Source organism: Globicephala melas, chromosome 2, assembly GCF_963455315.2.
Source record: "Globicephala melas chromosome 2, mGloMel1.2, whole genome shotgun sequence".
NCBI lineage: Eukaryota > Metazoa > Chordata > Mammalia > Artiodactyla > Delphinidae > Globicephala > Globicephala melas.
This window is the reverse complement of record NC_083315.2, coordinates 68,290,963-68,304,695: the sequence shown is the minus strand read 5'-3', so window position 1 is coordinate 68,304,695 and position 13,733 is coordinate 68,290,963. Positions and strand designations below refer to the sequence as shown.

Genomic DNA, 13,733 nt, shown 5'->3' with positions numbered 1-13,733 from the left:
GTGCTAACCAGTTAATTCCAAACTGACTGGTTAAGAGTCTGTTCCCGGGAGGGGCTGAAACTGCAGTTAGGTATTTTATGTTTCGGTTTGGTGATGTGGGCAGAGTACAAGTGACTCCATTTTGGACCTGTTGTCTCTTTTTTAGCACTGTGAATGAATGTGTGTCACATCCGTGTGTCTGCACATACAGATGTGTGTATGTGTGTGCCCGTGAAGGTCTCTTGAGCATGTGGGTAGAAAAGAAAGGGCTGGAATCAGAAGACCTGGGTGCTAGTCTTGACTCCTTCATTTATGACCTTGGATAAGCCACCCAGCCTTGTTGAGTTTTCATTTCTTTTTCTGTAGGTGGGGATCAAAGCCTTGCTTATGTCTGGGGGTGGGGCAGAGATAAAGCACCATGATGCTCTTTGTGGACTGTAAGGGGCTGTGCCCATGCACCGTGGGGCTGTCTGTGAGGTGTATGGGTGAGAGTGTTTCTTTGAGGATGTACTTGCAGGGATGGACAAACCCTCGGTAATGTGGTGTCTTTAATACACGTTGTCTGCTCCCTGTCAAAGAGCTTGGGGAATGACTTGGTATGTAGAATTAGCCAGTCATGGAAGAGTTGAGGGGAGGCTGAGAAAGAAAGCACTGTAACTGTCCTGTTGAGGTGAAGGAAGACGGGGTGCCAGGATAAGGCTCCTGTGCTTCTGGCCTGATCTTTATAGGAGGGAGGAGGGTTAGTGAGGCCCCCGTGTGGCTCCTCCCCCGGCTCGGGCAGAGGCCCACTGAGGCCTGTGCCGCTCTCTCCTGCTTAGCTCGCGTCCATGCTGACCCAAGGGAGCAGCTTGGCCTCTCTGCACAACAGCACCATCCGCAGCACCATCTACCAGCTCATTTTCCGCAGCCTGGACACTCTGGGGGAAGGTAAGCAAGGTCTGCCCAGACCTGCGTGGTCTCCCTGTCCACTCCTTCCCTCCTGCAGCTGAACAAGAACTGGGACTTGCAAAACTGAGAGGCAGCAGGTGGAGTGAGGGTGGGAGTGGGAAGAGAGTTAGTAGAAGAGAGAAGGTGGTAGAGGCAGGCAGTCTGGGAAGACCCACCAGGAGAGGGCACGGAGGAGCTAAGGTCCTTAGGTATCCACATCCCACTACCTCCCTGTCTCCGTGTCCCTCCTGTAAAATGAAAGGGTTCATCTGCCGTGAGTGAGGCCATGAGTGTCATGTGCCGTGCACTGGTCTATGTTGGGGCTGCCCTCCATGACTTTCCTGCAGAGCCCACCCCCATGAGTCAGCCCCAGTGTCCCACAGAGTCTCCAGCAAGATAGTGTGGCCAGGGCTGCTTCTGGGGGCATCACCTGCGGGGCCCCACAGCTGGAAGCTCTGGATGGTGCCTCCCTTTGCTCTGTATTCAGCTCCAGAGTCCTAGGAAGCCTGCTGACCCCTCCCCAAGCCAGGTATCCCAAAGGACACCCTGGGGGCCACCAGGACCACTTCTGGGAGTGGTGAGGGTCCAAAGTGTAGTGGGAGCTGATGCCCAAGTTGACAAATGATGGAGGCAGCTGAGATCCTCACCACCCACTTTACGGAGACCTGCCTTCTGCCCCGCTTCCCCAGAGAGCTACCTCCAACAGGCTTCGCAGGCCCCTAAAGGGCATCCTCAGGTATGCTTCTCTTCTCCTTGGGCACCTCTGTCTCTGGGACACTGCTGCAGAACTGGAGTGCCAGCATGAGGCCCATCAAGGAAAGGTTGGCCTTTGGGCGGAAGCCAGGGAGTTGGAGTGCAGCTGGGCAGGAGGCTGAGGACTGAGCCGAATATGACACCAGAGACTGATCCGTGAGCCCCAGGGACAAATTTTAGGGACCTCAGAATTTCTCAGGCCCTGAAGCATCTTCTTCACATATGATACTGGGTTGTTGGTTGTTTAAAACAAGCATATGGTCAAAGACGAGGTGATCAAACCTTCCCTAGAAAATCCTCACGAGGAGCTTCCGCAGACATTGGGAGAGGCCACCCCCCTGTCAGCTCCAGAAAAACAGTACCCCTGGGGTTTCAAGAGTGGAGTCTGCAGCACTGGACAGCCTGTGGGTGATCAGTGCTGGGGGCGTATCTGGCCTGGGCACAGTGAAGGAAGCTGTATCCCTGGGTTAGGCCTGGCCCTCCTCGTGGAATCACTGACTCAGCAAAGTCTTAAAGATAAAGACCTTCTCCTGGATGGGACTGCAGGGCCCCCTGCCTGGGCCACTTTCATGAGCAGCAGCCATCTGCTGGCTTGTCCTAACAGGATTATGTGATGTCCAGGCCATGTCCAGGCCAGGCTGAGGTCAGAGGAGATTGATACTAAGGAGATGATCCGGCCGCGCTGAGAGTTGAGAGGCCATGTGAGGAAACAAGCGCTGGGGGAGCCAGTGGCAATTATCCCCAGGAAGACAAGCACGCTTGGTACCCTGTGTGGGTGTGCGATGGGTATGGAATGGCTCTCCCAGGGAATGATTGCTTATGTGCCTGGGATGCAGTCCCGCTCAGAGAAGCTGGCCCTGATCCTGCACCCTGAGATTCCATCCAGGAAGGGCTGGGATCAGGCAGGGCTGGGATGAAGGCCTTTGTTCCCAACACTTTGCAGATACATGTTTGTGTTTCCGTATGCTCTTTCCAGATGGCTATCCAGATGTTTCCACCCTTTCCAAGCAATGAACTCTCTCCACAGAGCTGATCCATGGTCTGAACTCTTACCCTGGGTAGGGGCTTTACCTCTCCAGAATCCCATGCTTCTTCTGGTGATTTCACTCACACATGTGCGTGTGTATATGAGAGAGACAAAGAAAGAGACAGAGATAGAAACAAACAGAGAGAGGCCCTTCAGCGGACCTGCTTTCCTCGGTGGCATGGGAAATGAGAGGTTAGGGCGTGTGATGAGGAAGGAGAAGGAAAGAGGGGAACTTGGTTTTCTTGCCAGCTCCTCCAGCCAACAGTCAGCAGGTATTCTCAGCACCAGGACCGGAACCAGGGGAGCCCTTCAAAAAGCTATGCGTTGTTCAACAGAAGACTGCAGTGCTTGATCAGTGCCAAGGGGGCACTGGAGCAGTCTGCATGAGGTAGGCAGTGGAGTGCCCACCACCTGACATCTCAGTTCTGATGGGACCCGCTGAGCAGGCCCACCAGGACACTTCGAGGGACCACACTTGCCAGAGTGATGGCTCTGCAGGATGGAGCCTGTTGCCAGAGGCAGCTGCAGCTCAACCAGCCTGATTGTTTAGGAGACAGGTTGAGAGAAGGAAACTCCAGACCTGCTTTTGTGTCCTGCCCATCCTGGACCCAGGCAGAGTTTGATTCCCAAACCTTCACAGTTTGTCTGTATTATGGACTAGGGGATCTTCAGGGTCCCTTCTAACTCAAACCCTCTGGAATGCTGGGCCTCAGCAGTGCAGAGTTGCTTCCTGGGTAGAACAGCTGCTCTCAACTACTATCGTCAACTCATCATTGTCGTCATAGCTAAAACTTATGTAGTATTTTCTAGGTGCCAGGCACTGGCTTAAGCACATTCATATATAAATTCATTTATTCCTTCAACAACTCTGTAAGATTTTTTTTTTTTTGGGGGGGCTGCATTGGGTCTTCCTTGCTACGCGTGGGCTTTCTCTAGTTGCGGTGAGCGGGGGCTACTCTTCATTGTGGTGCGCGGGCTTCTCATTGCGGTGGCTTCTCTTGTTGCGGAGCACGGGCTCTAGGCATGTGGGCTTCAGTAGTTGCAGCACACGGGCTCGGTAGTTGTGGCTCACGGGTTCTAGAGCGCAGCCTCAGTAGTTGTGGCACATGGGCTTAGTTGCTCCGCGGCATGTGGGATCTTCCCGGACCAGGGCTCGAACCCGTGTCCCCTGCATTGGCAGGCAGATTCTTAACCACTGTGCCACCAGGGAAGTCACTCCGTAAGATTTTGTAGGTGAAGAATCTGAGGTACAGAGGGTCACCCAGCTGGATCCAAAGCTAGCAAGTGGCAGAACTAGGATTCAAACCGAGGCATCTAGCTCCAGAATCCATGCTAACTTAGCAATATTTAATTGCAGCAGTTAAAGTATTTATTTATTTTGTCTCATGGACTCCCACATCAGTGCTCTATCATATTACTGCCTTTTTAGAGAGGGGACACTGAGGCGTAGAGAGGGTACATAGGCTTCCCAAGGTCACCCAGCACTCACAGGGCAGAGCCAGCCTGGAACCCAGAATAGACCCCATGGCTCCACTTTGCTCTTACCCTTACGGACTGCACAGCTGTGAGGAGGACGCTCGTGAGCTCCTGCACTTCAATCTCTGTGCCTCTCAGCTTGAAATTACACATGTACAGCACTTTGCTTGTTGCCTGGAACATAGTCATATTGAAAGAGAGTTGACTTCCCCATTTCTCTTTTCTGGAAATCAGGGCAGCACTATTCTGTGCACGATGCTCTGTGGACTGCCAGCAAGGCACAGAGTGTATACAGGGATCTGGAAGGAGACTCTGCTTGGGCTGCAGGTGTCTGGAGTCCAAAGGAGAGTGGCAGGGAACTTGGTGAGCAGCTATTTCCCCTTTCCCACTGGAGAGGGGAGGCTCATGAACATGGCCACCAGTAGTTCCCCTGGAGCCATAGCAAAGCTTCTAGTAAATTCATAGAAATTAAGCTGCAAAGGACCTTACAGACAACCTAGTCCAAAGATGGCAAAAATATCTCCCTGCCATTATTTCTTCATTCCCTGCCCATTGCAGATATCACCAATGAATCATGGTACTCTCCTACCAAGCTTGGACCAGAATTCTCAATTCAGCACTCAAGCAGCCGTCACTTGAGTTCATAAAGGAAATAAATCCTATTTGTTGCCCCCAAATAAAGTAAACCATGTCATTTTATCGGAAGTAGGCCTAGAGAGGGGAAGTGACTAGCCTAAGTGGCCAACCTAAGGTCATAGCCAGTTAGTGACAATGTAGGGAATTTAAGGCAGAAGTTTGGGAATTGGGCACCATGAACAAGCCTAGGAGGACCAGAGTCCAGATGTTGCAACTTCCAGGCCAGCCTCTTTCCACCTACTTCAGCTGCTCTGTCAGCTGACCAACCTAACTGAATGGTGTAGCAGGGATACTGTGGTCTTGGATAAGATGTGTTTCCTTTCTCATTCACAGCCCGGCCCTCCAAGGACAAGGAGGAGGAGAGCTTGAATCAGGAGGCCAAAGCCAAGCCTCAGGCCAAAGCAGAGAGCAAACCAGAAGGTGAGAGGATGGTGAGACCAGTGGGTTTTCTCCTGCCACCTTCCTCCCTCCTGTCAGCCAGGGACTGGGCGGCCTCCTGGTCTCTCTGAGCCAGTCAGCTGGAGTGATGAGCTGGTGCTCCCCTCCTCCCTGCTGCACTCCGGCCTCCTCCTTCCAGGGTGCTCCCCTTCTGGCGTGGCTGCAGGCCCGGGGGTGGCCCTGTACAGCTCCCTCCATACTCTCCTCACATGGGGTAGGCAAGGCCTGGCAGGGGTTATTGAACTTCTATTTCTTTTTTGCTAAATTTTGTCCCAAATGAGATTCTATTGGACTCTATTTCTTCTTCCTGTCACTTCTACACAGTGCTGCTAGGGAATTGGTCTGAGACCAGTAACCCCAGTGAGGGAGGGCCATCGGGGGTCTGGTGATGAAAACATCCAGCATCCGTGTGGCAGCTGGGACACGGTAGTGAGACAGCTACTGCCCAGTGGGCTCTGCACAGCACACCAGGCCTGCCTGATCCACCCAGCAGCTTCGGAGGGAGGGAGGTAGAGCAGCAGTCATTGTTCTCATTCTATAGACAAGGAAACTGAGGCTCAGAGAGGTCAAGTGACTTGCCCAAAGATATATAGCCAAGAAGTGAGAAAGCCTGTACCTAAACCTAGACCTCCAGACTTTCCAGTTCTCCCTCTCCTGCAGTCCTATTCCAAGACTCCCTAGCTGCTGCCTTTGAAATCATCAGGCTCCTCTCATGCAGTTGGTAGGGGGAAGGGTCAGGTGCTGAGAGCTGGGGCTTTGCCCTCTCTTTTAAGCTGTTCACAGTATCCTTGGCTACATTGCCAGGATGGAAATGTCTGAATACAGGGAGAGCAAGGAGAGCCACTTCCGAGCTTTCCTGTCATCTGCAGACATCTCTGTGGACAGGACAGTAACAATTCACATCACATCATTTTCCTTTTCCTGTTAACAAGAAATTCCCCAAACCTTCTGTGACCCTGAAGTGGAAAAGTCCAGTAGCCCTGTAACCACTCACACCAGTCTCTGCCAGCTGCCCTCAGAACCTGGCACACTCTTCTGACCTATCCCATGTTTATCCTTTAAAGAGGAGGAGCCAGCCAAGCTCCCTGAGGTCACGGTCACACCAGCCCCTGCTCCAGACGTCAAGGGAGATCAGGAGGAAGATCCTGGCAGTCAGGTAGGCACAAGCCTCTTCCCAGGTGGTGGAATTTGAGAGGCCCAGGGAAGGATTTGCCAATCAAAAATCAGTCCTTCCTGAAGATTGGAAATGCTATTTGAGGTTCATTCCTCTGGTGTAAGCATTGCCCTTTCTTTGAAGATCAAATACCTCATGGGGCCAGTTAATTCACTAATACCTTAGTATGAGTAAGATAATATGTATGAGAATGTGTTGCCAACCTATGTCCAATCAGCTGTGGCAGGGAGAGGTGGCGTGCTTTGACTCCAGTGTGGGAGAAGGGAGCTACCCGTCAGGGGCTATTAGCAGTGACAGTTTTCAGAGAAGAGGGTGCAGGCTGGGCAGACACTCCTGTACCTATCAATTTAAATGACTTGTCGTTTCCTCCAAGAAGCCTTCTCTCCTGATGAGGGTGGGGAAGGGAGGGCAGAAATTATTTCAGACTCAAGTCTTCTCACTCTTCATTTCCAACTGAAAGCACAGGCCTCATGGATATTAATATTTGACTTCTTCATTGGGTGCTCTGAACCCTGGTTGCATATTAGAATAATTTGGGGAAGCTTTAAAAACTGCCCAGGGCCCACTTTCAACCAATTAAGTCAGGATATCTGGGTTGGGTCCTTGGGCATGAATGTTTTAAAATCCTCTAGGTGATTTTAATGTGCAGCAGAGTTGAGAATCATTGGGCAGTGTTGGGGGTTGGCAGTGTCATGAAATTTGTTATGGATGACGTACTCTATGAGCACACAGCCCAGGTCATTTGGTCAAGGGATTGGACCAGCACATTGTTATAGGTCATTTAGGAGCCTAATCTGAGGACCCTCAGAATCAATGGCTTTCAGAGTGAGTGGAGTCAGTCCATGGTTCCCACACACCAGTCTATAGATGCATTTATTAGAAGCACTTGTGAGCATATTAAAAGAGATTCCTGGCTTCCAGTCCTAGAGATTATATTTCAGTTGGTTCGGGGGGGCAAGGAAATCTGTATTTCTAATAAGCTCTCAGGCTACCAGGTTTGGGAACCAAAGATCTCATTTGGCCCTGGCATTTGCAGAGCAGGGTAGCTTGGTGGTTAAGAGGCCAAGAGTTGGACTGTCCATATTCCAGTCCCAGCTTCATCACTTACAAACTGTGTGGACCATAAGCAAGTTATTTAACTACTCTGTACCCTAGTTTCTTCACCTATCAGATGGATTTAGTTCTGCCTATATCATAAATTAATTGATTCATGAAACATACTAAGTGCTAGTTGTTATGATTATTATTATACCACTTAGCATGATGCCTGGCACATAAATACCCTCAGAAAATAGGTATCCTCCTCGTCATCATCATTTTACACGTATAAGGTAATAGAGCAGTTGAGGAGTTTTAATGGATTCAGCAATGTGATGTAACCACCAAAAGATACCATGTCATTTTAGGCAACATTAATGGAAGCACAGTATCTAAAATAAGGGGGGTGATAACCCTGTTTGACTCTGTGAAGTGTTCTGTGTTGTTTTAGAAGCCTCCTCATGGGATATAAGCTAACTAGAATGAGTTCACCAAGAAGGAGAGGAGGCCTTAGGCCATAGTATGGGGGAACCATAGAAGGATCTGGGAATCTTTAACCCAGGGAAGAGAGCTGTCTCATGGAAGAGTGTTATGTATGGCTCCCAAGAGTAAACCTATACACAGGAGGTAGAACCTTGGTATAAATATGACTTCAAACCAATCACAGTTGTCAAGATGACAGAAGCTGCTTTAGGTGGTGAGTTCTCCATCCCTAGAAATGATCAAATAAAGACCAGACCACCACTGGGTAGGAGTGTTGTGAAGGGAATTTCGCTGAATGATTGCACTAGTTTCTTCCTCATACTCAAGCTTTTAGATACATTCTGAGAACAACAAAAAATGTGGGGAAAAACTGTGGGGAGAAACAAGCAGGGCAGTTATTTCCCATTAATCTGTTGGCTTTGGATTGCAGGGAGATGTGGCTGAAGCTGAGAGCACAGGTGAAAGGACAGATAATGACGTTAAAACTCCTGGTGAAGGTGAAAATGGAGAGCAAAGTGGAGGTGAAGCTCAACCAGAAGGTGAAGGTGAAGAAAAAGGAGAGAATGAAAGTGAAGGTGACATCCAGGCAGAAAGGAAAGGAGAGAATGAAAGTGAAGGTGACATCCAGGCAGAAAGGAAAGGAGATGATGAAGGTGAAGGTGAAATCCAAGCAGGAGAAGATGGTGAAATGAAAGGTGATGAAGGTGACCTCCAGGCAGAAAGGAAAGGAGATGATGAAGGTGAAGGTGAAATCCAAGCAGGAGAAGATGGTGAAATGAAAGGTGATGAAGGTGACATCCAGGCAGAAAGGAAAGATGATGAAGGTGAAGGTGAAATCCAAGCAGGAGAAGATGGTGAAATGAAAGGTGATGAAGGTGAAACTGGAGAGCAGGAATTGAACGCTGAAAATCAAGATGAAGCCAAAGAAGATGAGAAAGGTATAGATGGTGAAGAGGAAGGTGATGGAGGTGAGAGTGAAGACGAAGAGGAGGAGGAGGAGGAGGGAGAGGAGGAGGAGGAGGAGGAGGAGCAGGAGGAGGAGGAGGAGGAGCCTTTGTCCCTGGAATGGCCTGAGACCAGGCAGAAGCAAGCCATTTACCTCTTTCTTCTGCCCATTGTGTTCCCACTGTGGCTGACGGTGCCCGACGTCCGGAGGCTGGTGAGTTTGCCCAGCTGTCCCCAAGCTATCTGTCCCCAGGGAGGCTGTGGGGTCTCTCGGCACTCCCCCTCAAGAGGACGGAAGGGACAGGACAAACCAGCTTGACAGGGCTCAACTACAGAGAGGATCTGGGATGGAATCTGCAGCTCTAGTGGGGACCATGCACCTAAGGGAACACACTGATGGGCTTGGGAGGCCTCAGAATGTGCTTGTTTCCATCACTATAAGCAACGTGAACTAACCCCTCCTCGAATTCTCAGTTTCTTGATTTTAATATGGGAATGATGCCACTGCACACCCTCCACATTGCACAGGGATATTGTGAAACCCCAGGGTGATAAGTGCTGTTTCTACCCAGTATTCCTGTTTATAAGGAAAGGTCTGACTAACATACTCCACCCAAAGGGGAACCATATTCTGTCTCTGGGTCCAGAGAGGGGTGGGGTGGGGAGAGGTTGCTGAAGCCAAACCAGGTACCTAGATTGGTCTGGTTCCAGGGCAAGCAGGTAGCTCTCTTCAGTTTGGCAACTGCTGAACCCCCTCCTGTGTGGACTCCCCTATGGGCCACCAGCCCCATCCTTCTCAAGGTCCTCACTGGAGACAGAGATGGAAGCTCAAACTTCTCCACATCCTCTCCATGACTCCTCCAGCAGATATCTTCACTGATACTGGGGCTCCCTCAGAAGGGCCAGAGACCTTTAGCCTCTGCAACTTATTTCTCTTCCTTTTCAAACAGGAGGCTAGGAAATTTTTTGTTATCACCTTCCTGGGATCCATCATGTGGATAGCCATGTTCTCATACCTCATGGTGTGGTGGGCTCACCAGGTGAGTGTGCGGCAGGAACTATATCCTGCATTAGCAGGTCAAAAGGACTTTTTCCCTTCAGGGTGAATTTCTGGTACCCAGGGAATAGCGAGGACCAAGTGAATTTGTAGTTTATACATTGTAAAGGCTAAAAAGTAGACTTTATATTCCAGGGAATGTAGTGCTTTTCAGGTGTGGCTCTTCTGTCTTGTAGTGTGACAGAAGGCCCTTCACAACCTGATCTAGTTGACCATTCCTTCTTAGCATTATCCCCTGCTTCCTCTGTTCTGTATCCCACACTTCTCTCCACCTGGTGACATCGTACACACTCGTGAGAGCAAGCTCAGTGTTGCCTCCTTTCTGGCGTTTAATCAGTCTTCTGAGTGCTTAATGGTTTTGCTGTTCTACCTAGAATATTGCACTTAAGCACAGAGCTGTATTATTATTATTATTATTTTAAATATTTATTTATTTGGCTGCATGGTCTTAGTTGCAGCACGTGGGATCTTTCGTTGAGGCACGCAGGCTCTCTAGTTGTGGCGCAGGGGCTTAGTTGCCCCGTGGCAAGTGGGATCTTAGGTCCCCGACAGGGATTGAACCCACATCCCCTGCATTGGAAGGCGGATCCTTAACCACTGGACCAGCAGGGAAGTCCCTGTATTATTATTTACATGCTTTTCTCTTTCAAGCTGAGAGTAGGGTCAGTGTTGTACTGCTCATACTTCTACCTCCAGCCTCTAAAAAGTTCCTGGCACATAGCAGGTGTCCGTGGTTCTGGAAATGGAAACTTGACACCAAGAGGCCTTTGGAGGAGCAGTTCTTTTGGGAAGGTAGAGGTGTTGTAGTTGGAATGACAGTAAGTGGTATCATAGGTGGACTTTTACTCCAGTTTAGAAAAGAGCAGCATCATTCCCTGAAGCCTTGAGCAGGGGTCCTGTTCTTTCTCTCCATGGCCCATCTCCCCAGCTGTTAGTTCTGCTGTGACCCTACCTCACTCAGGCCAAGGGAACATGAACTCTGTGGAAGGTGTTGGTTTTGCACAAAGTAGTATGTGGTTGGTGCTTTGAAGAGCCTCAGATTTTTCACTTGGTTTCTCATTACTGTTACTATTTACCAGGTTGGTGAAACAATAGGGATTTCTGAAGAGATTATGGGCTTGACAATCCTAGCAGCAGGCACATCAATTCCTGACCTCATCACCAGTGTGATTGTCGCTCGGAAAGGCCTGGGAGACATGGCCGTGTCAAGCTCTGTGGGCAGTAACATATTTGATATCACCGTGGGGTGAGTGGCAAAGTTGCTTTCTAGGGCATGATATGTATGACTGGCAAACACTGTGTTGGCTCTGTCTGCTGGTTTTTTGCTCCATTCATTATACATGGAATAAAAGGGCATTTATGTTATTAGCTTCTGCCAGGCAACAAAGTATCCTCCCTTCATTCATCACAGCCAGATAGGATAACAGAACTAAAATGCTGCCTGAAATGTAACTGACTAGAATTTATAGATGAATTGAAAAATGAAGTCCATTAAATTCCATTACCAAATACAAACGCTCTGCTCACTGACCCCCAAGGTGGAGGAGGTGGGGTTGGAAGAAGCAGTGACTCAGTCTTACTTCCTGACATTCTTGCTTCTTTGCATTTGGACTCCTGCTGGCTCAGAGGTTCTAAAAGCATTTTGTATAAACAAACAAATGCTGCTTACTCCTGTATGGGTTTGCTTACCCCGCTCCTCCCAACCTTGTCAGAGCAGAGTGTCCGCGCTATTTTCATTTTCCCCAATCATGTTCTGGATGTGGGTGGTGGCTTTGGTTTCCTTAATTTGTATATGTGTGTGCTTGCAGGGTGGGGCAGGTAAGAAGGCATAGGAGAGCCCTGATCACTAACGAATGTAAGGAAATGTTATCCTGAGCTAGGCCTTATTCTGATTTAGAGAGTCACACATCTACCAATTTAGGTTAGTCATACAGAAGTCATGAAGTATGACGAAAACAAACTCAGAACCAGAAAGCCTGTTTTAATCTTAGCCTCTCCCAGTTATCAGCTGTGAGCACTTGGGCACATAATTCCCTGAACCTTAGTTTTCTCACCTGTGAAATGAATGTTTTCTGCTCTGTTTCACAGGTTTGTGTAAAAATGAGTGCTTTGTAAATTGTAAAATACTGTTAAGTATATGGCATGATTATAAACATTAAGAATATTCACACTGTTTCTTCCATCTTGCAGCCTGCCCCTTCCTTGGATGCTTTTCTCTTTTATCAATGGATTACAGCCTGTTCCTGTCAGTAGCAATGGCTTGTTTTGTGCCATTGTTTTGCTTTTTCTCATGCTCCTGTTTGTGATCTCTTCAATTGCATTATGCAAATGGAGAATGAACAAGATCCTGGGCTTTACCATGTTCCTCCTGTACTTTGTATTCCTGATAATCAGTGTGATGTTAGAAGATCGAATCATATCCTGTCCTGTGTCTGTCTAAGTCAGTCACTGTTGCTCAAAATGGACACGGATCAGAAAACCATGCCAGAAGTTACTGTACCACTTGTTACATTAAAGAATGAACATGATCCAGGAGAGTGAACTGAGTGGGCAGGAGCCTCTGATGTGGATGTGATCGGGACTGAAGTTTATCCTTGGAAAACACCTGCAGCTCATTGTGGATAAGGACTCTTTGGAGGGGTGGAGCTCCTACCACCCCTGATGCAGACAGCTAACACATGGAGGCCAGCAGAAGGACCCAAGTCAGAGGGTTTTCTAAAATGAGATATTTGGGAGTGAGGGTTGGGACAGGTACCTTAGCAATCAGATAAGCTCCCATGTTCACAGTTCCCTGATTATTCCTGAAGGGCTGCTGATGCAAAAGATGCAGGTGTGGTCTCCATCTCACCCTCCTGGCCCCTGCCCCCAGCACATGCTGCAGTTTACTGTCTCCTCTTTTTCTGTTCAAAACATGTGGTTCTATCAGATTTGTATTCATTACAGGTTCAGTTACTGGTGAGTTTAAAGGAGCAAAGTCTATAGGAAAAAAAGTATAACAAGAATCAATTATCATTACACACTGTAGTCCAGTAAAATGTGTACCAATATTTTATAGCTTAAAAAGGAGGACTACATATGCTCTCGTATTTCTGAAAAGTCAAATTAAAATAAGCAGCTCAAGAAATTAAAATTCATAATTTGCCCTTCAATTGGAAGATGTGGGTATTAGGGAAGGAGAACTACTCTGAGGGCTATTTAAAAACATGTATTTATTAGGAAATCCAAGTTAGTGTTGTCTCCATCAGGTGGGTCACCTTGAGGGATTAGACATTCTGACAAAGCTGTCCTGGCTCTGTGCCCCTCCCCTCTCATATTCTCACCCAACAGTGACAGCTGCACTAGTGAGTGAGAAACAAAGTAATTTTTAAAAAGAGTCTAAAGTCAGTAGAGCCAAATCTGGTTTACAAAGTAAGAGATCCAGTGGGGCAATGCTATTTTTGTATGTCATCCTCGATAGGATTATAAAACAAGAAGATTGATTTCTTGTGTGGCTTACAAGTGGATATTAAGGCGATTACAAAGGAGAAATTCCAAAAATGCTTAAACAATGACAAGATGGTAAGGAAAAGAGTATTACTACTTCCACGGTAGCTGATGTAAAGGACACCTGTGTGTTTTTAAAAAAATTATTTAATTAATTTAATTTTGGCTGCGTTAGGTCTTCGTTGCTGCATGCGGGCTTGCTCTAGTTGTGGTGAGTGGGAGCTACTCTTTGTTGCGGTGTGCGGGCGTCTCATTGCGGTGGCTTCTCTTGTTGAGGAGCACGGGCTCTAGGCGCGTGGGCTTCAGTAGTTGTGGAA

The 13,733-nt window shown here is 48.4% G+C and overlaps 1 protein-coding gene across 1 annotated transcript in view; it reads left to right on the top strand.

Moving 5' to 3' along the window:
• The window catches only part of SLC24A1 (solute carrier family 24 member 1), a 35,617-nt gene extending 21,884 nt beyond the window's left edge, over nt 1–13,733 (top strand). The window contains exons 4-11 of the mRNA XM_060294107.1: nt 798–906; nt 5,132–5,218; nt 6,301–6,392; nt 8,362–8,590; nt 8,756–9,090; nt 9,827–9,916; nt 11,013–11,179; nt 12,124–13,733. Of these exons, the coding sequence (XP_060150090.1) occupies nt 798–906; nt 5,132–5,218; nt 6,301–6,392; nt 8,362–8,590; nt 8,756–9,090; nt 9,827–9,916; nt 11,013–11,179; nt 12,124–12,373 (1,359 nt within the window). The 3' untranslated portion in view covers nt 12,374–13,733. The remainder of the gene's footprint in view (nt 1–797; nt 907–5,131; nt 5,219–6,300; nt 6,393–8,361; nt 8,591–8,755; nt 9,091–9,826; nt 9,917–11,012; nt 11,180–12,123) is intronic.